At 35.7% G+C, this 25,796-nt stretch overlaps 1 protein-coding gene across 7 annotated transcripts in view; it reads right to left on the bottom strand.

Moving 5' to 3' along the window:
• Positions 1–1,500: 1,500 nt before the first annotated feature.
• Positions 1,501–25,796, bottom strand: part of RAF1 (Raf-1 proto-oncogene, serine/threonine kinase) — an 81,385-nt gene continuing 57,089 nt past the window's right edge. For 5 of the 7 annotated variants that reach the window (XM_009321985.1, XM_009321989.1, XM_009321988.1 and 2 more), the window contains 15 exons: positions 25,380–25,482; positions 23,683–23,840; positions 22,609–22,707; positions 21,003–21,156; positions 19,384–19,443; positions 17,542–17,569; positions 17,321–17,448; positions 16,119–16,236; positions 12,089–12,173; positions 10,911–11,087; positions 9,735–9,781; positions 8,064–8,182; positions 5,579–5,710; positions 3,657–3,791; positions 1,501–2,653 (listed from right to left, as the gene is read on the bottom strand). In XM_009321985.1, coding sequence (XP_009320260.1) covers positions 2,513–2,653; positions 3,657–3,791; positions 5,579–5,710; positions 8,064–8,182; positions 9,735–9,781; positions 10,911–11,087; positions 12,089–12,173; positions 16,119–16,236; positions 17,321–17,448; positions 17,542–17,569; positions 19,384–19,443; positions 21,003–21,156; positions 22,609–22,707; positions 23,683–23,840; positions 25,380–25,482 — 1,684 coding nt within the window. In that variant the 3' untranslated portion in view covers positions 1,501–2,512. The remainder of the gene's footprint in view (positions 2,654–3,656; positions 3,792–5,578; positions 5,711–8,063; positions 8,183–9,734; positions 9,782–10,910; positions 11,088–12,088; positions 12,174–16,118; positions 16,237–17,320; positions 17,449–17,541; positions 17,570–19,383; positions 19,444–21,002; positions 21,157–22,608; positions 22,708–23,682; positions 23,841–25,379; positions 25,483–25,796) is intronic. The other 2 variants (XM_009321991.1, XM_009321992.1) reach the window with 2 other exon arrangements.

Below are 25,796 nucleotides of genomic sequence, written 5' to 3'. Positions count from 1 at the left end.
TTTCCAACTGTCTTACACACACTTTTTTGCCAGAGAAGTATTTTCGGTAATAAAATATACCGAAAAAAGTAAATGGAGAGGATGTTCTTTACCTTAAACAAGACATTCCTGATTTACTTTGCCCCAAGAAGACATAAACCAGGTAACAGTAGTCTGAAATTAAAAAGATAACTTGTTTTTCAAAGCTACCTAGGGACAACATAAAGAGAAGTTTTAATGTAAGAGCACAGTAAGACTTAGAAACTCAGACCTTTTCAATTCTTCACTTAGCAGCTTTCATGTAATTTGACATCCAGTGCTGGTCAAAATAAGCCTGTTTATCAAAAATATTTTAATTTTTCAAGAGACACATAACCTGTTTTAAAAATTAGGAGTTAACGGTTTCTTTTTGGAAATGAGAGCTGAAGTAAAAGCAGCTTACCATTTCTCCTTTTTTTCCCTTCTTAAAAACTCTTCTTTATTAAAATGAAGGTAAAATGAGAGATAAACGATGTTTAGAGAAGGCTGCAGTTAAAATACCAAGAATATTATTAAAAATCATGCAGAACGATATGGAACAGTTTCCGTCAACCCTCAGTTTACTCTTTAGCAAGCAAATTTTACGGTCATGCTCAATTATCACCTAAGGATTAATATTCCACCCTTCTTATAATGTTATAAGACATTCTGTGGACAAACAGCCTAGAGATTGTTTTTTAAGTATGTATCTGGCTTACGTACTCACGTAGTTCAAGTTCCTCTCTTCCCTCTCGTAAGCGCTTTGTGGGTTTTTTGCTTGCTGCAAATAAGGAGCTGGAACGGCTATTTTGACATTACAGGCAGTTCAGAGTTGCACGTGTTAAGCTGCCAAAATTCACAGCAAAGGTATTTTGCCTAACAACTCTTGGGCAGCAGTTTAGACTGAGGTAACAGCGGTTACAGACATCTTGTCTCTTCACTCACTAGACCGCAGCAATGTTTTCAGATAGGAGCCCCGTACTTCCCTGTACGCACAGAGAAACACAGAACCCCAAGCTTCCCTTCCAAGAATGGAAACTTGGCTTCCATTCTTTTTTTCCCTAATGAACATAGTTAAACAGCACGCTATTTAAAAAAATAAATTCTTAGGTTAAACCACCTATTTTTTTTTGTCATCTGCGGAGTTCAGCCAAGACAACAAAACACTCACTTCTGTCTACGTAGAAACAGGTTCACAGAAAATGCAATGCAGAGGAAAAATGGTGCGGTTAAATAGCTTGATAGCACATCAGTGTAGGTATCTTACTAAGTAGATGCTGCTGAAAGATTATTACAGTAGAATAAAAAACATCTTGTAAAGAATGTGATTTGAAACCTGTAGGTTGTCACATCAAGTGTGTTTTTACTTGAACTGCTATTACCTATCCTAGTAACTTTTAAAAAATTATTCAGAATGTCATTTTCTGAGTTTTTCAAATCTAGATGTACATGTCAGAACTATGAATTACTACATTAAATGATGACATTGAATCTTAAACCTAAAATTTAATTTATTTTATTAAAATAAGATAATCAGAGGAACCTTGGCTTACAATAAATGCATTTTCTCAGGAGCAATAAAAACAAAATTAAAACCCAAATCAGCAAGAAAAACTGTATATGCTCAGTTTCCTCTTGATAGTGCATCTCTTGGACGACAGCTTCAGATGGGATGAAGACTACGCTCATTTTGCAGAAGTATACGGATAATGTTAATTAGCCTTTTCTCAGCCACAAAAGCCTGTCTTTCCGCACTTACCACCTCATTGGGCTGCAAGAAACAAGTCAATAGTACCAAAGTAAGCTGCTTAAGTTACTGAAGATGACCGTAGCAAGACTGGCTAGCTTCCTTCTCTGAGCAGTACAGTTCAGAATATGTTCCATTCTTTTGCAAGAGTTTTTCTTCTATGTGCAAAACTATTGCAAAACTATTTTGTGTTGAATTAGCATTTTAACTTATTTCATTGGCTTGATGAAAGCTCTTAGGCAGGAGCTGATTTCCAGAAAGTTTTTTCCTCTTCCCTCAGTCTTGTTTGCAGATAACCCATTTCAGGCAAAGCTCCCCCAGCTTGAAGTGGCGTACGGCACGGGGCAATCAAGGAGCACCATAATGCATCGTCTTTCCTCAAACGCCGAGGCAAGCCATCCTTGCTGTAAAAAATACCGATTTATCAACAGATTCAAATCAATCCAGAAACACTGCCAAAGAAACATCCATCGCTTCTGTGTATGGGAAAAATAAGGCTCAAGTGCATCTATTAAAAAAATAGTAATAGATCTCTTGATTTATAGTCTTGTTAACTATCCCAGTAAAAGAAACTGTAGAAAAAGGCAATGTGGAGCTGTGTCCCTGCAGGATAACAACTGTAGAAATCCTTAGCAGCTTGTTCTTAAAACTGGGACGCGGATAATCCTGCTGGCACTGATCCTGTACACCGAGGCATTAAAAGCACAACTTCTGTTACTTCTGTCCCTTTCCCATCACTGAAGAGAACCAGGGACGGGGAGCACGATCTTAAAACACGGGTAGTCTTGTGGATGTTAATGTGCATGAATTTATGTCCTCTGTGTGGGCGGCACGATGCAGAGATGGTTCAGAAGCACTCCGGTTGATTTTGGGTAAAGAATGTTGCAACAATTCAATGGACGACAGTATCTGAGGGAAACACACAAAAAATGAAAAGGCGCCTTGTTGGAGCTGCTTGTCTTTTTAAGTCCTAAACCTTCATTTATTATGGCTTTAAGCATATCCTTCAGAGCAACAATATACTATGTGGAAACACTGAGAACAACACTCTAGGAATACGCCGTACAGTTTTCATCATTGCTACGAGGAGTCTGAGTTTCAGAGGATGGGAGGATACTTTCCATTAGTTCACAGACATTATGATCAATTAACAAGCATCTACGCAATTCTCCAACCGAGTAACAGGGAAAGACTTGCATCTTCTGCCTAACAGTCTGTTCAGAAAACAATATTTAGAAAGAACTTTTTAAACAACGAAAGTTAAACTTGATTGTAACAGCAAGAAGTTATTTTTCCAAAATCTGCTGATATTTAATTCCAGCTATTTAATGAGTGTGAGAAAGTACCTTCATCATCCTTATAGTGACAGGAAAAGGTAAAGTATCCTTTGTAAAAATACCCAAAATTGCTACATTAATTTAAATCCCCCAGTGGATTTTGACTGCTTGTTCATAGTTGTAGGGAAGGAAAGGGGGAATGGTCTCTCATTTGCCTCAAACCTACACTAAAATAAAGTGTAAATAGAAAGACAGATTTGATTTTTATTGGGTTAGGGTTTGTTGGGTTTGGTTTTTTTGCTTCTCTCTAAAATGGGTCAGCTGTTGAAAAGCAAATTGCTGTAGTGTTAGTCTACATACATAGTCTACATGCACACTGCTTCAGTCTGCATGCATAATATTTTTTAATGACCTTTACAGGAATTACGTACAATCAGAATTACGAACTGCCTAAGGGAGTGGGGTTATGAACAATGCACATACGAGTAAAGACAAAAATAGGAAGCGGGCTGCACTTTATTTCTACATTTACCTTCAGTTTCTCAGCCAAAGCTTGTATCCCTGTAGAATGTTTTGTGTGCTAATGGCTATTTATAAAATACTCTGAAACTGTTACATGCAGAAAACACACTTACTTGTGGAAACAGAGGTCGTTCTTCCCTAACTTTCTTCAAACAGTCTGCTACAAGCCTCTTCATTGCTTTGGGGCAGTTCTTGTACAATTTACTGAGGTCTGGAGAAGCATACCCTCGGCCAACCATGAAAATAATCTGAAAAAGAAGCAGCAAGTAGCAGAAAACCAAAGTTGTAAAAATTGTTTCACTGGTTGATAGCTTTAGTGCCCCAAAGTGGTTAAACATGAGCACCAAAGGCACACACACCAGCAGATACTTGTAGATTTGTCCAAATTACTTAAGCGAAACAATGGTCCTGCTTTTGTATAAAGTAGGACATGATGAAATCAGAGTGACACTGTGGTTTGTAGTGCTCAACAAGCGAAGGCGCTATTGCATTCAGAATGGAACAGGAGATACCATCTGACATGGACATGACATGGCAACTCCCTTCAACTGAAGGCTACAATGACAAGTGATCTTCAGTTTGAGCAGCTGTAAGCAGCCAGCCAATTTGGCACAACAGCTTAATCCGTCAGCAGAACTGTATTTTCAGGTATCTCTGTAAAACATGCTGCGAAAGGAGATGTACAGCTAGCAAGTTGAAAGAGATCGTCCTAACTAATGATAACTAATGCGGCAAAAAAGGAAATGGGGTTGGGTTGGTTTGTTTCCAGACAAAAAATAAAAGACGTAATTAGTGTTGGAAAATACATTTTCTGTTTTAGTCCAAGTTAACATGGTCATTGTTTAGGATTTTCATGAGACTTCCAGTAACCTTAATAGTTGACTACTTAGTATTGATAAGACTGTTATCTGGTAAAATGGTGGTAGGCTTGGTTGGTTGCGGGGAAGTTTGTTTGTTTGAGGGTTTTACTGGGGGGAGGAGGGGTAAACAGAACTAACTGTGCTATTGTTTCTTTTTCAACTAATGTTGTCTTGGGGGGGGGAAGGAAAAAAGGTCAATATAATGTTGCTAAAATAAGGTCTCAGTGTTGTTCTCCAGGAAATATTCTATCCCTCCCTGGAAAACTTACTTGAGGGGCAAGTGCAAGTGTCACATGTTTTGTGACAGCAATGATTATTAAAGCTTGCACGTAATTTCAATATTATGAATTAAAACATATCCCAATTTGTAGACAACCTTAAAAATGAGAAAAAACTTCTTTAACTTAATGGAACTGGCCTCTTCTACTTGGAATACAGGCTATATAACAGAATAGGGGGTAAAATCTAATAGTTTGTCCGCATACACACACACTGCTCATCATTAGATCTTAATTAAAAAAAAAAAAAAAAAAAAACCCACCAACAAAAACACAAACCACAGCTGAGGATCAGGAAAACAGAGATCAAAGATATCAACAGTCTTAAGTTCATACCCTACAGAATGAGTTAGCTCTACACTTGCTAAGGCAGAAAAAGCATTCCTGTAAAGAGAAAAGTTGAGGTTTCTGTCCTTAATGTGCTGCTTACATTATTGGTTAACTGACTTGGTAAGATTACAACTTAGTAGAGACTAAATCACACAAACTAACATTCAATACTAAAAGGTTTGACAATAGCCACTACTTTTTTTCACTTAGTAAAAAGGACAGAATCCACTCTTGCTGGTAGAAGAACAGCACATTTAACGTCAAAAGGGAAACTTCATATAACCGCAAATATATAAACCAAGATTTTTACTGATGTAGCAAAAGCTTTTACCCGTGAATAAATTAACAGAGCACTTAAAATGTTTATAAAAAAGAAATTTTTTTCCTTTGTGTCACTGTCAATATTTAAGTAAACATTCAATCACACAGATTTACTGCTGAAACAAATAATGCTGTAAACAACATTTCAATTATGTTTTGCATTTGTCTTTATCTTACGTTTCTGGAGGACAACAAAATGTACTATGCCCAGAAATAAAATGCAGTATTCTGAAGAATGTTTCGTACCTGATCTCGGTTGTTTATGTGGGAGTATGGCAACTCTCCTGTCATGAGTTCATATAATACTATTCCATAGGAGTAGACATCAGACTGAAAACTAAACGGGTTACTATCCTGCATCCGTATCACTTCTGGTGCCTGTAGAAGAAGGAAAAAAGGAACAAATTATGAGCAATATTAATAGAACTTGGAAATGGAAAGGACAAAAAAAAAAGGGGGAAAATGTTTGGAAAGCAGAGAGAGCGAGCTCAACCAAAAATTAGTGAACAAAGGATACCTCAAAACTAAAAAAATAAAAAAAAAAAAAAATCAATACAATTGTGAGTAAACAAAAAAGCCACGCTTTCATTTAACAAGCATTTTACCATTAGAAAAATTATTATTATTCCAATTTGCAATATATAGTGACTTTTGTTACATGTTACATACAACTGAGTCTGAGTCTCTCACCATTGGTTCTTAAACAGGTATCGATGTCAAAGGGGAAAAATATAAAATTCTAATACAGCCTTACCTCTTGTAAAATTGATACCAAAACATTTACATGAAATGTGAAAGCCAAATATGAAATAGCATATATTGAAGATTGGGGAAGAAACGCAAGCGCATTCTTGAATCTTTGCAAAACAAAGCAAAATTACGAAGCTAAAGAACTTAAAAAAACCAACACTGAATGTTTTAATAAATATAAACCATCAAAATATCTTTCCTGTTGACTAAGATTTTTTTCCCCCCTAAAGAAGTCCCTCAGAATTACTGAGCAAAGTACTAGTTAAAGTACAACACTACAACAACAAAAACTCAGTAAGAGATTATATCAACTTTCAAGGAAACAGAATCAACCTCCCCTTCTACGTAATGACAACTCATCAGCAAAGATGGTCTATAAATGATTAAAATGAAAAAACTGCAAAGAGCAAAAATGCAGTTTTTTTCCCTAAGATCTGTTTCATGTATATAGGCATACTATTAGCTAAGTTAGTTGTGAAACCTTTTACGGAAAGCTGTAAAAAGCTTTGGCTTTTTGTAATTTTTTTTAAAGAAAAAACTGTTTCTGGTTTTGTAACTTTGTTTCAGGTGATTTGTCTATTTTATACGTCACAAACAAATGGTGGCCAAGCATCCTGATATTCTTAATGAACGCTTCCTGACTTCTCAAAATACAAATACTTCAGTAACAATGAAGGCTGCAAGCCTAGTAATAAGGAATAATTTTTTAAAAGGAAAACCTGTTTCAAGTAACACTTGCAGCTCATTCAGTGTGAAATATCAAAAGATTTAAAATGTACTAATATGTAGCATTCAGCAAGCCATTTTTGTTTGGTTACACTTCCCTGAACATGTCACATACCTTGCTGCGTGCCCTACCCTGGGAGCTAGAAGATACTGGTGATGAGTCTGCATGCTGAATTTAAGTAAACTGCATAGTATTAACAAAAATGGGACAAGTGAAACTTCAGCAAAACATTTTATTTAAGATGAGTGCTAAATAAGACATTTCTTGCATAATTTTAATGATGCTTTCTAACCTGGTAACAGGCACTCTTCCACTTTTTCTATTTACTCTATTGAAGTCGCACATTTGAAAAGTTACCAAGTAGATTTTCTCCAGGTGATTTTTGCAAGGAAAATTGTGGAACTGCCTTTTAAGTTCTGGCAGAAGTTAAACATAAAGGCAGTTGTTGGGAATGTCCTCTCAGACAAGGACTTTGCAGTAACGCTTCCAAAAGAAACTCCATAAACGTTCCAGTAGAACTTGAGAACTTCAGTACGTGAACTGACATTCACCTGCTACGGTTCTGAGCTGCCTCAAAACCCACCACAACTATCTGGTGCAGGGTAAGGAGCAGTAGTGGGCCTAACAGCAATATCTTGATATACATCAAACGTCTTAGCACAGTACCAAAGATGAATTGTGCTCATTCCCACACTTCAAGAAGCACTCCCTATCCTCTCCCCAGTCACCTGCCAAAGCTGCCGAACGTGCGACCAGCAAGCGTGTGTGAAAAGGGATGTGGCTGAGTCCCAAGCAGGGAGCAGGGGAAGAAGAGGCCGTGATGAAGAACGTAGAGAAAGACAGGGTCTCACCGATCCCACAAAGCCACCATTAAGCAGATTAAAGCCTGCTCTCCTGTGGGACAAGCCCATTTGGAAAAAGGCAGGATTGCGGCAGGAGAAAGGCTCTCCTCTTCCCTTGAAACAGCTCCTTGCAGTTCCCCTGACAGCCCTGTCTCTGCCCTAAATATTTAAAATAACTCCAAAAATCAAAAGGAGAATCCTTAGGTGAATGGCATCTACTTTGGACAATTAAACACTCCAGCACTTCATTCTTCGATGTTAACTTGTCCTACAACTGGAATAAAAGCCTACACAGTACTAACAGCATATGTTGATTCATTTAGATTTAAAGCTTTAAAATAGCGTTCAACTGACAAAACGTATTAACAGAATGAAAGCCAGCTATTTAAAAGCAGTTAAATGTTTTGCTCACCATCCACAAGATTGAACCAGTGGGCTGTTCCACCTGTTGAGATCCACTCCACCTGGATTTTACAGTTGCCAGTCCAAAGTCTCCTATTTTCACTGTGAGGCCTTCATGAAGAAATATATCTAAATATTTGTTAAAGAAATTCTGTAGAAAACTTGACTAAACAATTCTGAATTTTCTGACATGATTACAAAGTGCCTGGTTAGGTTATCACAAATGCAAGCCAACTATCCAAGAATATTGCTGATTTTTTAATTTTTTTTTTAAACCTGCTACGAGTTATATCTTAAACAGAGGAAAAGTAATTTTATGGCATCCATATATACAGAGTTAACATTTAAGACTAAACAAGACCAAATGTTTCAGCATTATTTGTACATTTATCTTTATGGTGAGTTAGGATAGAAATCAACTGTGTTAATTAACATCAATGACTGCAGGTACTTAAATAACTAGTGTTGAGACGCATAGGGAAACAACACAGTCGTCATCACAACTCAAAAAAGAAAAGGTAAGAAAAAACAATTACAAGTAGCAACAAATACCAAAATAACATCTATTTACATAAAGCTCTCTGGCAGATCTCCTGAGATTTAACTATGCTTTAACTATTTCAACTGGAAATACACACATTTGTACTATCTGTAATCTATGTACTGAATAGATTTGTCTGTTAAGATTGATAGCTAGCACTTTCTTTGCTGGGGTTATTTTAAGAAGATATCATTTTACAGTTGCATTTAAGAATGTTTTAAGTTCAAAAAGGTGATTCAGAAATATAAACATGACGGACTCCTAGTTCTCATTTCCATGCCAGGAGAAGAGTTAATTTATTTCACAAAAATGGTCATCATTATCAGGAATCCCAAACTCCCGACCTCCTATATACTAGAATGATTATTTTTCTAGCTTAACTGAAAATGGGAATCCCCTTACATTATGGAACTACTGAATTTGGTGTATTTTTTTTATGATGACATTTGCAAAACATTCTGTTCACATTTTATGAAAGGAAGTTACAATATATGCTGCCTAGCTCAATGGGTGCTCTTCTTAGCAATTTTGAAAGCAGGCAATTTCAAAGCTTTTTAGTTAAAATACTTTCCTTTTAGTTCCAAAGCAGACATTTTCAAAAGACATCAGTTCACAACATTTTTACTCCATATGCATTACTGAATTTATAGTTTTGCAAGAAATATAGTGGTAAAAGGTTGCCTTTTCTTGAGTTTAAAGTAAGATTTTTGGCTTCATTTCTGCTAGTCATATGAAGGTGTTTTAAATTTATTAAAAATGTGTGGGAAACAGTAACAAAACCCACATGTGCACACTCAGCATACACACGCACACATATCCCCCATCAAGTAAAGAGTGCAGCTTCTCTCCAATACAGCATTTGGATAACAGAGAAATGTATAAACACCATTTAAGTAAAATAAGACACTTTTGGAGCACAACTGTTGCACATCTTTTTTCATCTTTATCACAACAGTTTGGTAAGGAAGCACATATGCTCTATGAGAGTCCTTGCTAAAAAGTAACTTCTTACTCATCAATAGGAATTACTCATTAGTAGTTATATATATTTGAAACAGCTATTTCAACCCCCCCCAAAAGCTCCATATTAACAAATCACTCTCACATTAAAGGAAATACAATTAAGTTAGAAAAGGATACTATTGGATTTCATGTCTCTGTGGATGATATTCTTTGCATGTAAATAGCTGCAAAAGAAAGAGCAGAAAAGTGCCATTATGAAGGCTGTTCATATAAACTTAGCCTTTCGCTTTACTGAGAGGCACTGTGACCGTTCATTACATACTCAACCACTTCACAGACCTCTTGCTTTAGTCAATTTACAGGACATGTCTACTTTGGGAAAAGAGAAATGTAGCAAGCGCCAGCAGACGACTACTGCCTTATGCATTACAGAAAGTGGAAGCAATGCAGTAAATAAATCTCAGGAAGAGAAAGAGTGGCATCGTTGTTATGTAACTGTGTAATGCCCTAGACAACTGGGTGCTGTCCTCATGTCCATGACATTTGTATGCTATGCTGCTGTGGTTTAACCTCAGTCGGCAACTGAGGTGATTAATGGAAATGTGAGACCCAAGCGGAGTTTGCAGAGAGGTCTGTGGCAAAGCTGGAGAAAACCAAAATCACAAAAGGTTTACTTTTTACAAACTGCTTTAATTTGCAGTCATGATACATGTTCCTAGTTTTCTGGGTGTCTGACTGGAAAGCTGGGTCCTGATCTACAAAATGGATGAGCGCTGACAGCGTCAGCCAACGTCAGCATCTTCTGTGCTATGAACATTATAACATGTTCCGAAAGAGAAGTGAGGTGGTTACTGTATCAACTCAAAACATCTGGAGAATGCTTCCAAAATACATCTGTGTGTGAGTCCTGTAGCTGTAGAATAGAACAGCCATCCTCTCATCTCACAGGAGTACCACGAGTATAAATTAGTGTTTGCCAAACACTGCAATGTTATAGTAAGTAACACAGGGAAGAAAAAAAGAAAGTTAATTCTATGTTTAGAATAGGATCTCATTTAGTGCATTACAGTAAGACCTCAAGCTACAAAAGAAGGTAAAATACAGAAAAGCTGACTGCTAAGCGACTAGTGGTCTAACATGAACTAAGGCAAGAATCTATGGGAAAAGGAATACTAAATGAAAGTAAGAATGCATACAGCAGTGCTGAATTAAGGCTGCACAAAATCTTTACTTGGTATACCATTTTAACCCGTTACTATTTTAGCGCAGTAACTCCCCATATTAGAGTTTGGGGAAGAGAAGGGAAACACCATTCCAAGAACAAAAAGAGCCAGCATTGTTTATCCTACTCACTCCATTCCCTGTGCTGTCTGCCGAGCAATATCAATGAGCTGGAACATTTGGAACTTGGTCTCTTGAACATGCAGGTGTTTATACAGACTGCTTCCTTCACACCACTGTGTAACAATGGCCAGATTATCTTTAGTCATGTAGCCCATGAAGAGCAAAATATTAACATGCCGAGTCTTCCTAATAGAAAGTAGCAGAAAGAGAAATTAGCATTTTCATGAAAAATGTTTTCAAGTTCTTTTAAAAATGCATTCCTGGCTGAAGGAACATATTTCAGCTTTTGAGTCCAAAACCATGAGTTTCCTGCAAAATTTTTGCTAAGTGGATGTGTGTGTAAAGTTTGTTTTTAAAAATAATAAAAATATGCCACAGTTGCCAATTTATAATTTTTAAATAAAATCAGCTGATTTTCTGCTTTTTAGTTAAAATAATTCCTTTTAGTTCCAAGAAAGTTATTTAAAATCAACCTTTAAGAAAAAGATGTCATGAAAATTCAAGGGTTTTGAAATTAATAACCAACATTCACGCTTGCGAGTGGTATTAGAAGTTGTTATTGGAATAACAAAAATCACCCTGAAAGCTGTGAAAAAGTGACAACTTTAGATAGAAGACTGAATCCCAATAGGAAACTAAAGGGACATTATAAACTGAATTAACAGATAGGAAGATAGTTCTTATGTACTCCAACTGGTTCAGTTCCAGGATTAACATTACAGACAGTTAACTGGACACTACAAAAACAGTATTTGAAAGCAGAAAACAGTTATGTAGATCAGAGCATACATTTAAGAAAAAAAAAAAAGGAATTATGCTGCAATTTTAAAACGTACAGTTCAAGTATTCTGTCTGGTGATGAGAATTATGGCAGAATTTATTAATCCTCACTTTTTACTGCATGCCAAATATGACCTGAACAATTACGGATGTTAGTATTATTAATCTGAAAAGAGGACTTTCACAAACAGTGAAGAACCACTGAAACACCCTGAATTATGACTGCTGTCTCACAGCTCCACAACAATATTCATAAGTATCACTCTCTTTTATATTCTTCTCCTCTGCAGATCTGCTTTTTGTGTCTATCAAACATAGAACATTGGGCAAGACGGCTTAAAGGAGGGGTAGTAGTCAAATATAGTGCCTTGGAATAACAGAATTTAGCAATAGAACTACCAACTCACCTTAATACAGCCACTTCATTTCTGAAAGCCTGGAACTGTTCCGGCGTTGGATCTACAACTTTTAGTATCTTCACTGCTACATCCCCTGAAAAGACATTTATCATGAAAGTTACTAAAAATGCAGCTTTTTTTTTTTTCCCAACATTAACATACAGATACTTAAAACTGCTAGTTTATGCACAGTACACCTCTACTAATTTGTACATAGGTCAAGATTTTCCTGCAGACATATAAACTTCCGTGGTATCAAGCAATTCATTTACCTGAATTTCAGTCTAATGGAAGAAGTCATTAATTGTTCACATGCTTCCCTTCTATTTTTTAACCCAGCTAGAACTACACATATGCTTTTTGCAGGATATGAAGCTACTAAAATCTCAAATGTTGTTGAAAAGGAAGGTATTCTAGTGTAGGCGCATTCTCAGCACATTATTTCAAGCACAGTCACATCAAAGTCTCTCAGCTTCCCAACAGTATCCAGAGTGTCATCACTTTCCCTTTTCTATCCAGCTTTAGCGTGTATAATTATATAAAAATACAAAGGTGTATATATAAGTTTATATATTAAAGTTTATATATATATAGACTATATATACACAGATCCTTGTTAAATATAAACTTTATTTAAAAAACAAACTTTCTAGATTTAAATACTGCTACATTTCAGGAATGGGAGGGATAAATTTTCTATCCAGGAATAGCAGAAAAATCATGAACAATATAGCCGATTTTAATGTTTCAATAACAAATTTGGGGACTACAGAAAGCAGAATATCTTACTGTTCTTTAAGCTGATACGTTATAAAATTGTACTTAAAAGCTTCATTTGAATTGCTTTCAGTGTCAGTGCTTGCTTTAAATTTCAGTATCTGTTAAAGGGTAACACAGAGAGGAATGTATGATGATCCACTGCTATTAGAGACTGTTTCCAGAGAGTAAAATTGTAAAAACCTTTACAATGTACATCCAGAAAACAGCAGAATGGAACCGATTCAAAAAAGGTACGATAGTGGAATGAAGCTGACTGTTCTAACAAAAGTAAAAGCACTAACAGCAAGACCCACCGATTCCTCAGTGAAAGAAATAAACATCACATTCATTTTATCTACGGATGGACAGCATTTTAGGATTCAAGAGGGGGATAAACTTGCCTTGACACTGTCACGGGAAGGTAAAAGCAGCTTAGGAAAACTGAAACTTCAATCTTAGTCCGCATGCAGTAAAAAGATTTGAGAGATGCTATACTCCAACACAGGTTTATCCCGCAGTTTAAAGGCTGCTGCCACTTAGCGTTACAGAATCATCACCCACATTAAAAAAAATCCCTAGAGTGACAGATTTCTCTGCTACCACAATCACTAATTATTTTCTTCTTAATATGGTCTCTTTTCCAAGATATATTTGAAAGATATGTTAACATGTCTCTAGAATACAATGATGAACTGAATATATTAGGAATACTAACGGCTCAATTAAAAACAAATGTTGCCAACAAAGTATGAGAAGGATATGCAAACTGGTACTTCGAAGTTTCAGTGTACCCTGACTGAACTGCAGTATCTTCCACTGTAGTTACCAGTTGCTTAATTTGCTGTGTAATTTGAAGTCACAAAGATGCACAAACATTGAACACATTATTATACATTTATACCGTCTTCCTTTAACTTCAGTAAATGCAAAATACTTCCTATTTCATCCTCTAGCATCTTCATAAAGAGAACCATCTATTTTTTAACCCATGCATAATGTTCTCACAGCATGCATAATGTTCTATAACTTACAGATTCTCTGCTTGCAGACCAGAACAGGAGAACATAACTGGTAGAAAGACTACACTTTCATGTGACTACCAAAATCACAGGCTTTGATGTAGCCAGTTCCTACTGCAAGTCCTGTTGATGTACAATGCAAGACCAATAGATGGTCTACCAATGCTTGAAGTATATTGTTATGAGCTATGCCAAGACAAGGCAAGGATGCAGCATCCACTGACTACAGGCCAATGTTTTCAGGTTATTTTTCAATATATTCTCCATTATGATCCTTACTCCACGTATGAAAAGATGTTTTTAACCTTACACTGTTCTTACTGAATCAGGTGCCACACTTTTTTTAGGCTTGATGGCATTTCCCAAGCAGTTTTCTCTACAGAAATAAATACAGAATAGCACTTGTTTTCTTTAGCAGCAATCTGACGATAAATCAGCTTCCGCCACCCCCCAACCACCAAAACCCTAGAACTGATTACCAGGGTCAAAGGGGAAATGTGAGTGTTTATGATGGGTAGTCTTCCAACCCATTTAAACTGCCTTGGTTCTCTTTCCGCCTTTTAAATTTAGAAGCATGCTACAGGACACTACAGGATCCAAATGGGGTCTGTAACAGAAGTGGTGCAAATACGAAAATTAGTACTTAACCATCAGAACAATCTGGAAAAATATGGAAGTGCAAGATACCTGTTCAACGAGACACATGCTCCTCAGAGCAAGACTGTCTTTGACACTTCATTTTTATTTTGGAAGACTAAATCAGGGAATTTTATTGGAAACCTAATACGGTTTGCATGCAAGGTGTACACAATCTTCCACAGGTGCTCTCCAAAGGTTCATTGCAAACCGCCCTTCATAGTTGGGCATGTTCGGAAACCCAACACCTCTAATTTAATATAGAATTTTTACTTAAGTTCGCAGCAATCTGCCCACTTCAATTAAGTTCATTTAAGCTTCATCAAGACATTTTTATTGCTGCATTTGTACTATTAGAATAGATTACTACAAAAAAGTCTGGAGTTTCACTAATTTGTGCACTTTGAACTCCCAGTTTCTTCAATTCTAAACAGAAAAGACTTACAAGAAATATAAACCCTTTAAATCCTTTAAGACCACACCGCAAATGATGGTTACAAAAAAAAAAAAATTTTTAGTAATTTAACTTCGACTTTCCTGAGAAATCAGGAGAACTATAAAGTCACCACAAATAAGATATTGAATCTTATCGATGTTGAGTTAGGTGACAGCTATACAGCCATCTTGTGCACACAACTGAAGGTTCTTTGTAAATATGTAGCTCAATGTATTTCCTGTTTAACATAAGGAAGAACCAAAGTTCTTCATACACGAAGAGTACTTATTAACATGAAATTCAAGTATATTAACAAGAAATTCACATTTGTTACCTTGCTTAGCGAAATCTTACTTAACCTATCTTTCCTCTTGATTTCTGTGCTCCATTTCACTTACATAATGAAAATCAGTTTAACTGTTCATGAATAATACTTTTAGCATAAGAATAGTCCTTCCATTGATGTTGACAACATTCGGGCTTTAAGACATACAAGTATTTATGCTTTAAAAATAGAGGGTGGAAGATAAGTTTCCAGATTTTTTTTTGTCAGCTTATTTTATGACAATAACGCTATTTAAATCAGGGCCTGGAGGGGTTTGTGTGTGGGTTTTTTTTTAAATCACAAGCCCTGAATTTGGAACCTAATTCCGTAGTTCTGCACTGTGCCGCTTTTTGAAGTATTCCAGCTAAGTTTATATCATAAACTCTCACATCAACCATTTTTTCCTTAGAAAAACTCCACAGTAAAAGCAATTTGTCCTTATTTCCTTTCCCTGTCACCTTGAATATAACTACGCTAATTAAACCACAGAGGTATTAAAAAAAAAAAGTAAATATAATTTAACACGAAGCTGTGAAATTTCCCAGCTAATTCTGCTATTTCAAACCTGCTAACGGAAAGTGAAATCTTTTCAGAAAACAACCTGTTGCAGAACATGATAATAAAGAAAACAATGTTGGCTCTGATACAGCAAACATGTAGATGACAGTTGTGAGATTCAAATTTTGATGTCTGTTCTTTGCCTTAATTTCCCCACTGTTAATGTTAGGAAATTAGTATTTCTCACCTAGTACCTTTAATGGTAGATAAGCACACAGCACCATTAAAACAGTTTTACCTTTTTCTGGATTGCTGTCCTACAGTATCAACATTTTGAGAAGACAGTAACACTTGTCAAGAACTTACCATGCCATTTGCCTTTGTAAACAGTTCCAAAAGAACCTGACCCTATTCTGGTAGAAAGCATGACTTCACTTGCTTCTATTTCCCAGTAATAACTGGAATCTCTCTGTCCACGAGGCCTCTGGAACAAAAATTGACATGGCTTTACTCTAAGTATTTAATCAAATGTATTATATATACACACACCAAAAATGAAATAACTTCCTTCATACAAGTTTAAGATGCACTGAAGGGGCATCTTGAGGGTTTTGTCCTGCATTTTGGACTTTTGTTTTTCTCCTGAATTTGCGAGGGGTGGCGGGGTATTTTTTACAAAAAAGAAAGACAGACGACAAAACATTTTCTTGGATGGCTTTAACTGCTTAAGAAGCTATCATTAAGTTCTGCACTAGAAACTCAAACCCTGATCTTAGATCTTAAGAGGAACAAATATTTTATAATCAACTATTTAAAGACATCTGAAATACTTAAGAAACTTACTGACTTTTTCAAAATTACAATACTAAAATTCAGGAACTCATTTACGTATTTAAAAGGAATAAACCAAAAAGATGAGAGCAGAATTCTCAAATGTTTAAGTGATTAACAACTGTGAGCCCCACTAAGCAACTGTACTTTCATTTTTAAATCTTATAAGCCTACAAAAAATTTGAGATATTATTCACTATTATTCTAACTTTTCTTCCCCTCTCCTCCCCCACCAAGTTTAAATCAAGCCGTTGAGGGAAAACTTGCATTTTGTTAAATCTGTTTCTCCCTGAGACATTTTGACTAATTTTTCTATGAAAATGATGGCATTATCAGTATCCATTTTCTATGGAAGCTATGGCAATACAGTTCAAATAGTGACAACAAGGCTAACTTTAAACATATTAAAAAAGAATAAAAAAGATGCAGCCTCTAAAGATTTAAAAAGGTAATCCTTGAATCTGTACCGAAAAATAATTTTACAATACCGTCTGAAATTAATTTTCAATCCAAAACACTTTGTTCTGAGTATTTATAATGCAAGGCAATAGTGCTATCTTTCTCAAGTTGGTCAAAATTTTATCGCTTATATACACACAGTGCAGAGCAATCCAAGATTATCATCAGCTTGTATTGCCTTTTAAGTACAGAAATTTATCCCAACACACCCCTACTCCCTCCCTAGTTTAATATATTAAAAAAAAAAATTTTTAAAAATCAAGTATTACCATACTTACAATTTTGTTTTTCTCTTGTGTATTGGATCCAGGGGCTCGCTCTCTTTGGGCTGGGACTGGGGTTTTGGGCTGAGACCAGCCAGTGGGGCTCATATTGTTAGGACTTCCAGACAGAGCAGAGGGCGAAGCTTAGATATAAAAATAAACAAACACAAAAAAATTATAACTAGAAAATAAACACAAAATAATATTATATATTGGGTTTTTTTTGGAAACCATACCTGATTCACTATGGCTTCGAATTGCATCCTAAAACAGAGGAGATAAAGTTAATAAATATATGAGAACATATAAAGGAACAAGCAGGAATAGCGTTGAAATCGTTCCTGACAGTTTTGGTCAAGTGCGATACAGACACCCTCCAAAAGATGACAGCTTGGTTATTTTCTAGTTACAAGAATCCTATATGCTAAAACCCATGCAATTTGTAAATTCTTACAAAACATCAAAAATATTCACAGCATATTAAAAGGTATTACTACCAAAAAAAGAGAGAAGAAAAAAAGACACAGAACAAGAAGAAACACCAGAAATACTGTCTGCATTCCCACCACTGGATTTTTGTACATGCTTGTGTTTCAGATCTGAACATAGCTCCTGTGATAGTCCTGTATCTCTAGAGGACAAGTTCTCAAAAGGTTTTGGGTTACAAATAGGAAAACTTTTAAAAGCCCCTAAAATATTACAAGTCAATATACATTTATAAATATCTCTACCATACTATTTCAACCCAAAAAAGGCTACGCCTAGTTCCCTAATACAAAAACATCTAATTTTCTAAACATTTTTCCACAGATTGACATTTGATGATATTTGAAAAGCATGTTCTTACACAGTTCACTAGTTGGTACAGTGTGACAACTCTCACCTCATGCCACAGGCACTTTACAACACAATTCTACAGCCATGCACAAGATAAACTAAGCTCTGACAAACATGACTTTACAACTTTTCTCACCTGCTATGTATTATCCCAAAGTACATACAGGAAAGGTAAAATATCCAGGTACTGTATAAGTACAAAGCAAGAACATGCACTACAGAAATGTTAAACACTGTCAAAGTTAATAGAAGTCAATTCAAACTTTCTAACTAATTAGTAGAATAATAAATGTAAGATTTCATAGGAGGACAGAACAAGCATACATTCCACCATACAGTTTTCAAATTAACTCAGATTATCCTTAGTAAAGATTCATTTATGAAATACATAATTTTAGCTAGTTAGTTGCATTCTCCCAGGCTTCACTCCATATACAGTATTCTTGCAGAGTATCTCTACTCTATGCCTGAGTGGATTAAAATCTGCATGAACTACCAATGAAGAACTCTTGCAAGTTACTACTTTTGTCCATTTTGAGGGCAATAAAAATCTTTAAGAACCTGAACTAATAACAAGTGATGGTTTTTGTACATCAGCCTGAGAATGTAACTGCTTTCAAGTAAGCTGGCAAAGGATGACTAAATACTTTAAAATTGTTCTCATACTTACGTATACATAATTCTTATTTAAGAAAAGTATTTTTGAACTTCAATCCTGATGTGAATATTTTGTTTTGCTTATGAATCCTACAGCAAATGAACCAAAAACAGTGTTCTTGAGAGTTGTTCTAACAACACAAATAATACCATACACAGTGCTGTAGTCTGTCACCTTTGCTTTGATGTGAAATAAAAATAGTACATTATGTTCTCAATCTAAGGGTTTTGTATAGTTATATTCAACAAAATAGTTTCCAGAGGAAAAAAGCCACACAATAGATGTGTTTGGGAAGGTTTTGCTTTAAAAACTGTGTGACCAAATGCATCTCTAATCCAAGCCTATTCAAATTCACACCAAATTTCATAGTAGTATGGATTCATCCAGCTAAACTAAAAATTAAGCTCTTCTATCAATTTGCCTCTTCCAATTAGCGTCCTCAATATTTAAGTATAATCATGCTATAAAGATTTTCATCAAATCAACTCCAGATTAAACATTTCATGTGGACACTGCCATGGCTTACAAGTTATAGCAATCCTGTTAATCACAAGAAAACAAAAGGCACCAAGAAAATACCTACTCTTCCCCTCAAACAAAATCGTCTGCACCAGGAACTGGGAGAAGCATTCAGGCTGTTATTCTAGGCCAACACAGTAAGAGATAAAAGAAAAGAACAGAGGAAGTATAAAAAAATATATATAAAAAATTAAATGTTAGGATAAATGAAAGAAAAAGTAACCTAATTTGCTTGATATATGGTAATTAAGTGCAGTAAAACTTTTAAGGAAGTGTTCCTCTTCAAACCCAAAAGTTCACTAGTATCCATCCTTTGGTAAACCACCAAATAATAAAATCTTTATTAAGGTGGTCTTTCTCATGTCACACTAGAAGGTCTCTACTACCCTTTTCTGTGGTTTGTGTTTTTTTTTTTTAACTTTTTTTTTTAAGCCTTTTGAAAAAGCAGCTATTGCCTTTAAGACATGATAGCTATTTTTATTCAGTCCCTATGATATTATGAAGAGTCAGAATAGAAAGCATTTCTGTCTTTACTGCTATGCATAAAGAATAAAGAAAGCAATGTCTCCTTAAAGGCTCATGACACTAGAAAGTTCGATAATTCATATTCTCTTTCTTGAGTGCTTCATTATTTTTCGTGCCATAAAAGATGGTCAGCCAGGCTTCTGAAGCAGTAAAAAAGGCTGTAAGCCTAAGAAAACCAAAGAGAAAGGGAGGGTACCTTTCCCCATAAAACCCAGCTGACACAAAGCTTCTAACCAAAAAAGCTTCAAGGGGCTGCAGTGCGCTTTTCTTCAGTTCCACCAAAGGTCCAGAGGACATCTCTGGCCCATTTCAGAGAGTCTTCATGTTTCATAGAAGCCTATAAACTACCAGCTGAAAATGCAAGTAAACTCAGCAATCAAAGGCTTCTGCTTGGCCTAAAGAGTTTTTAAACTATTCCAGAGCAAAAAACCAACAAACAGTGCTCTCTCTGATTGCAGCCCTTTCGTCCTGCAAGCCTCTCCTGCACATCACTCCCTTATTTTGTTAAGGTTATCACAAAACAAAACAAAAAAAACTTTAGGCCTGACTTCAAAGAATTGTCTCTCACAGCTGCCAGTCTAAGGTAGGAAAAAAAAGAAAAAGGTGTTTGAAAGCAAGTAACAGCAGAAATATTCTCAGATACAGATGGCTTCAGCACACAAGCCCAGAATCACTGTTAATTCCATATGGGTGTAACACAAAACATATTGCCAGTAAGCTTTGACTTGAATATTCCAACTCTGAGAACTACATCCAGACTTACGCTACATGTAGTCTGATTTAAAATAAACACCAGCCCCCAACAAATCCAGATTTCTAAGTTTGAAAGAACATTTTTAGACATGCCTAATAAGTATTTCTTCAGCAAAACTGAGCTGATTTTCTTTTCAAGTCTGTGAAACTTGCTTGTTAAGCTCCTTCACATCTTTACAGACACCAAAAATCTACCTAGAACTTCAGCAAAGCTGATAAAGACTACAAGAATGAACTACTAACTTTCTATGCAAATGTGTCACCTGTATTCTTCATCACTCAGCCAACTAAGGCAAACAGTAAGCAAATGACAGAAAGCAAAGAAGAAAAACCAACCAGTGACTATTAGATGGCCAGTCACAATTTTAGTTTGACTTTATGCTATTCCCTCCCTACCAACATTACCTCAATTATCCGGCTGTCTACAGGCATTGTAGTGCTAACCATGTGGACATTTGGTGTGGATGTAGATCGCTGTCTTTGGGAAAGGGAGCCCTCAGAGGAAGGATTTGATGTGTTGAATGTGAAGGCATGAGGTGTAGAATACCTGTGCTGGGAACTGAGAAGGAAAGAGAGAGAAAGGGAAAGTTGTGGTTATTTTTTTCCCTCTAGCAATTGACAAATACTGTTCAATGTAACCTGTCCAAAAGCAATATACACAGAATTCCAAACAGAGAAAAAGTTGGGACTTAAATGCTAACTAAACTATTTGGTCAGCTAAATCATTCCCAGTTTAACCTGGGAAATAAATTTAAAAACTTGAAGATCTTGTCAGCTCATATACTTATCTAGTGTGTTTAACATAAGTCTGTTTCTGCCGTTATAAATTTTGCCACAGTTCACCTCAATCCCCATCAAATCACATTTAATACACTGGCAAAACACTGGCCCTGCTGGATTAATTCAGGTCTGTGAAATTTAAACAAACTGCTCATTTCAAGCCTGTTAAACGCATAGCTTAAGAGCTACTTTTACTGCTAAGCCCTGAATTTGTAAAGGTTTGCTAGACTGTTCAATGGTTCACACGGAACAGCCAGCAAGGAAGTCATGAAACCCAATACCAGTTAAAAGGAGGCCAACACTAAAATCCAGTTCAACAAAGACTTATAAATCACAGCTACTCACTCAAGCCTTATTTATCCCAAATCACACAACTATCTTAACTGAAATCAGCCAGCCTTCACAAAAAGCTTAAAAAACTATCAAGTTAATGAGTCACTGTTCAACAACACTGGAAATAGACTAAGATGGCAAAGAGAACATAAGATCAATTCCTGATGCAGTTCCCACTAAAATAAATAAATAAATACATAGAACCATTTGCAAGTCAGCTACGTGCTCTGTGCCTCATTCCTGAATAGGCCAAGATTTTTCAAAGGGATGTAGAAAAAACAAAAGATGGCCTGCCCTCTTCAGCCTCTAGAATTTCAAGGAGAAGAATACAGGCACAAATTAGGATCAGAAGACGGGCCCCTTTGAAAGGGAAACAATTTTTATTCTAGCATTTAAAACTACAAGAATGCTCTCTTTAGGTCTCCGAATTTTCTTTAAGAGGAGCATACTTTTAGTTTCCACTGTTCCCTCTTTAAACTCTTATCTATCATCATAACATTAGAACGCTATTTTAGTTTATGTATGCAAGTCATGCAAACCCTCACATGTATGCTACCTGATCAAATAAAATAAAATTAATTCACAAAAATACCAAAGGGAGCCTTGAATTTTCTTAGACAGGAGAACAAAGGTCTCCAGAAAACCTTTAATATCCTCCCTTAAAATCCTGAGACTAAAAATTAAAAATATAAAATCCCAGATCAACGTTTTGCTTGACTCTAAGAACAAGAAAGGACACTACATATTATCTGTGATGAAGTGGTGTTGCCTTCTTGCACATTTATCCCAACCTTCTATAAGATTGTTCTATTTTTGAGGAGTTGGGGGTGTTTTGGTTTTTTTTGTTTTTAAACAACTGTATTTCCCAAAACAGAAATGACAGGAAATACTAGCTTACCTAACAGGTATCCGGGAGACAGACTCCCGCATCCGTCTCATTGTCAAGGGAGGTAGTGCAGGGACACCACTGTCACTGATATTTGAATTTGGGAACAATCTGAAATATCAACAAAAACAATTACAATTTCAACTGCTACACTACCTCCTGTACAATGCTCTTTAAAGATGAAAATTTAAAGGGCTGTTTCTTTCCAGCATAATTAACTTCATGAACACATTCCTAACTTTACATAATATTTTTCCTCTGCGTATGATATGACTAAAAACTATTTCTTCAGACTCCCAAAGAAAATTTCCATGTGTTCTTTCTAAACCTAAGATACAAATCTTTTTACATCAGACTTCACATTTTTCTGAAAGGGTATTCAACACTGAATTTTTTAAGTTCTATTAAACCCAGGTAGCACCAAGTGGCACACGTAGTCCTGCACTCTAATGACTAGTCAGTATAAGAAACTGTATAACTATATGACCAAGTTTAGTTATAAAAAAATACAATCACTAAGACACATGAAATCAATTATAGGTTTTAACACTTTTGCATAAAAGGATTTCTTCTAACATAATGATTTTCAACTTTTTCTAATCAATGTTAGCAAAGTATTACCCTTCATCGATTTTCTTTTCGCACCATTCCATGCATTTTCAACAGGGTGTCAAAAGCTATGGTAGTTCTGAACACTCACTCATGCTTCCAACAGCTAAAAAACAACTGAATCGTGACCTTTTTTTCTTCTAACAAAAGTGTTATGTGAGGGGAATTACTATTACTCTGTTGAAACAGAGAGCATTATTAGCAACTGCCTGGTCATTCAAGATCTTTGTTTGCTTGTCCCAAATATTAAAATTTACAGCAAGAACAAAATGCATTTAATGTAAACGGCCTTCTTCACCTGGGAATAGACAATCATTGCTGGCTGTTTTATGAAATCAATACACAAGTTCTGTATATTGATGAAAGTGACTACACTTCCCAACAATCCAAATTTATCTCTACGATAAGAGATTAAAAAAAACGATGCTTGTCTGTCACAGAGAATTACTGTTGCTATTAGAAAGAAACAGTCCTTACAAGAGTTGCCTGATATTGCTCCAGTCGACACACATGGTTGGAACTTTAGTGCTGCAGTGTTCATGGAATTTATAACCACATGTCTGACACCGAAACCCATTTAGCAGGAACTTCTGGCAGATGTCACAGAAAGCAAGCTTTAGAAATGTCTTCCGAGCCTAGAAAACACATTGAATGATTAATCCAAGCTACTAGCTTCTCTTCATTAGCTGAGATGAACATCTTCAGAGCTCAACATAAACAAATACCATCTTAAAACGTTATCAGTGCCCCCAAAGTGCTACTGATCTTAAAACCACATGCGTATTCTTGTATATATTTCCAGTTCAGTTGGAAACCTAGAAAGCTTACAAACATTTAGGGCTTTGTTTACGTGATTATTTAAAAAAAAAAAAAAAAAAAAAGAAAAAAAGGAAAAGTGTTCTGTCAAATTCAAAAGTACTATTTTGTGCTCAGTAAGGTGACAGACTTGGGTGGGCCAAGAATTGGAGGTTTTGTTTTTAGTATCACCAAGGAGGTGAAGGAGGATCAGGTCATAAGAACCACCTCATTTTTTTTTTATTGGTCAAAATGCTTGTCATGTGTTTATGGCTAACCAATACCCCTTGCATAAGAAATAAATTCCTTAGTAAATAAAACAGTTTAAGGGAGTTCTATTTTTTTAAATGGCATCTAACATTTTTTTAAAGGTTCTGAAATACAAAAAAAAGATTAAAATGAACCAAGGGGCTTCTTCCTCTGGAGCATACTGTGGAAGAAGGCTCAAAGTTTGAGCTTCTTCCAGATTTGGAGAAAAATATTAGTGTTCTGGTGACCAACTGCAGATGATTTTATTTGTAGTTTTCTAAAAATGTGAAGTAGAAGCAAAGCTACTTTCAGTTTTTGTAAATCAATCCTAACCTTTCTAATGGATGTAAATGACAATCCTTTAGTTGTGCCACTTGGCACAACACATTTCTGGGACAAAACAACAAAAGAATATAGGAAAGGAGTTCCTTCCTAGGGAGAACAAAATAATGCAAGGTAAAACTGCTAGAGTAGGGCATTATCTCTTTGTTAAAAAAAAAACAAAAAAACCCCAAAAAAACTCTCTATTTATTTGCTCTATACTGAGCAAATAATCAATTTTTGAGAAGAAACTTCAAATCTGAAGTCTTTCATCCCCCCAAAAAACACTGTCGAATTACAAGGCAGCATTAGCTCACAAAACAACGTCATGACCTTGCAGAATTAATAGCACCCCTGTACGTTCAGTACAATTACCAGCAGTCCAATAAAGCTGCCAAACTTATCCAGCCTTTTTTGATTGATGAGCCAGAGACTGAAAATGCAAGTTATCTCCCAGTTCTGGACTTTAAAGACATGATGTCTTAATACGACAGTTACAGAAATATATATTTATATAAAATAAAAACGACAATCATCAGACCTTTGAAGAATACGCGTAATGTGAGCTTTTAAAGTCTCTAACACCTAGGAATCGCTGAACGTAAATAGAATTCTGGCATTTCATTGCAAATTGATATTTAGCTAATCTAATTTGTTGGGAGTAGAGGTGAAGGAATCAAATCATCAGTTCTGAACTCCATCCTGTGTTTAGAAAGCCAAAAGGCACCTAATGCCCAAAACATTCTTTGACTGAATATATGGTTCAATTGATACAATTTACATCAAAATACAGAAGCGGAAAAGCTTACAAAATTGTGCGTAGTGAGTGGAACATGATCAAGAAAGTCCACTTGCAGTTCTTCTCCAATCAAGGAGGCAGCATCTGTATTCCAATCCAAACGCACTTTTTTTCTGAAAGAAAGAGAAAATGGGGACAACAAATTACTTAAAGAGGTAAGAAGTCTGGCCTAATCAGTCAACTATGTTTTGTGAGTTTTCTTGAGTAAACTGAAAACAAATACAAAAAAGCGTGGCTAACCTCTTATAATGAGCTATATTTCAGTGTCTTTCACTTAAAAAATTAGAAGCAAGTTTGAAAACATAGCTATTCACCCCTCTTTCTGTTTGTTTTTTAACATGTAAGTCATTTAGATATATAGATTATTTGAAGTAAGACACCTAGAAGCTGTAATGGAGTCACAGAAATACCCTTACAAACAAAACAT

This window comes from Pygoscelis adeliae, unplaced genomic scaffold (assembly GCF_000699105.1).
Source record: "Pygoscelis adeliae isolate BGI_AS28 unplaced genomic scaffold, ASM69910v1 Scaffold304, whole genome shotgun sequence".
Taxonomy (NCBI): domain Eukaryota; kingdom Metazoa; phylum Chordata; class Aves; order Sphenisciformes; family Spheniscidae; genus Pygoscelis; species Pygoscelis adeliae.
This window is presented reverse-complemented; position numbering and strand designations above follow the sequence as displayed.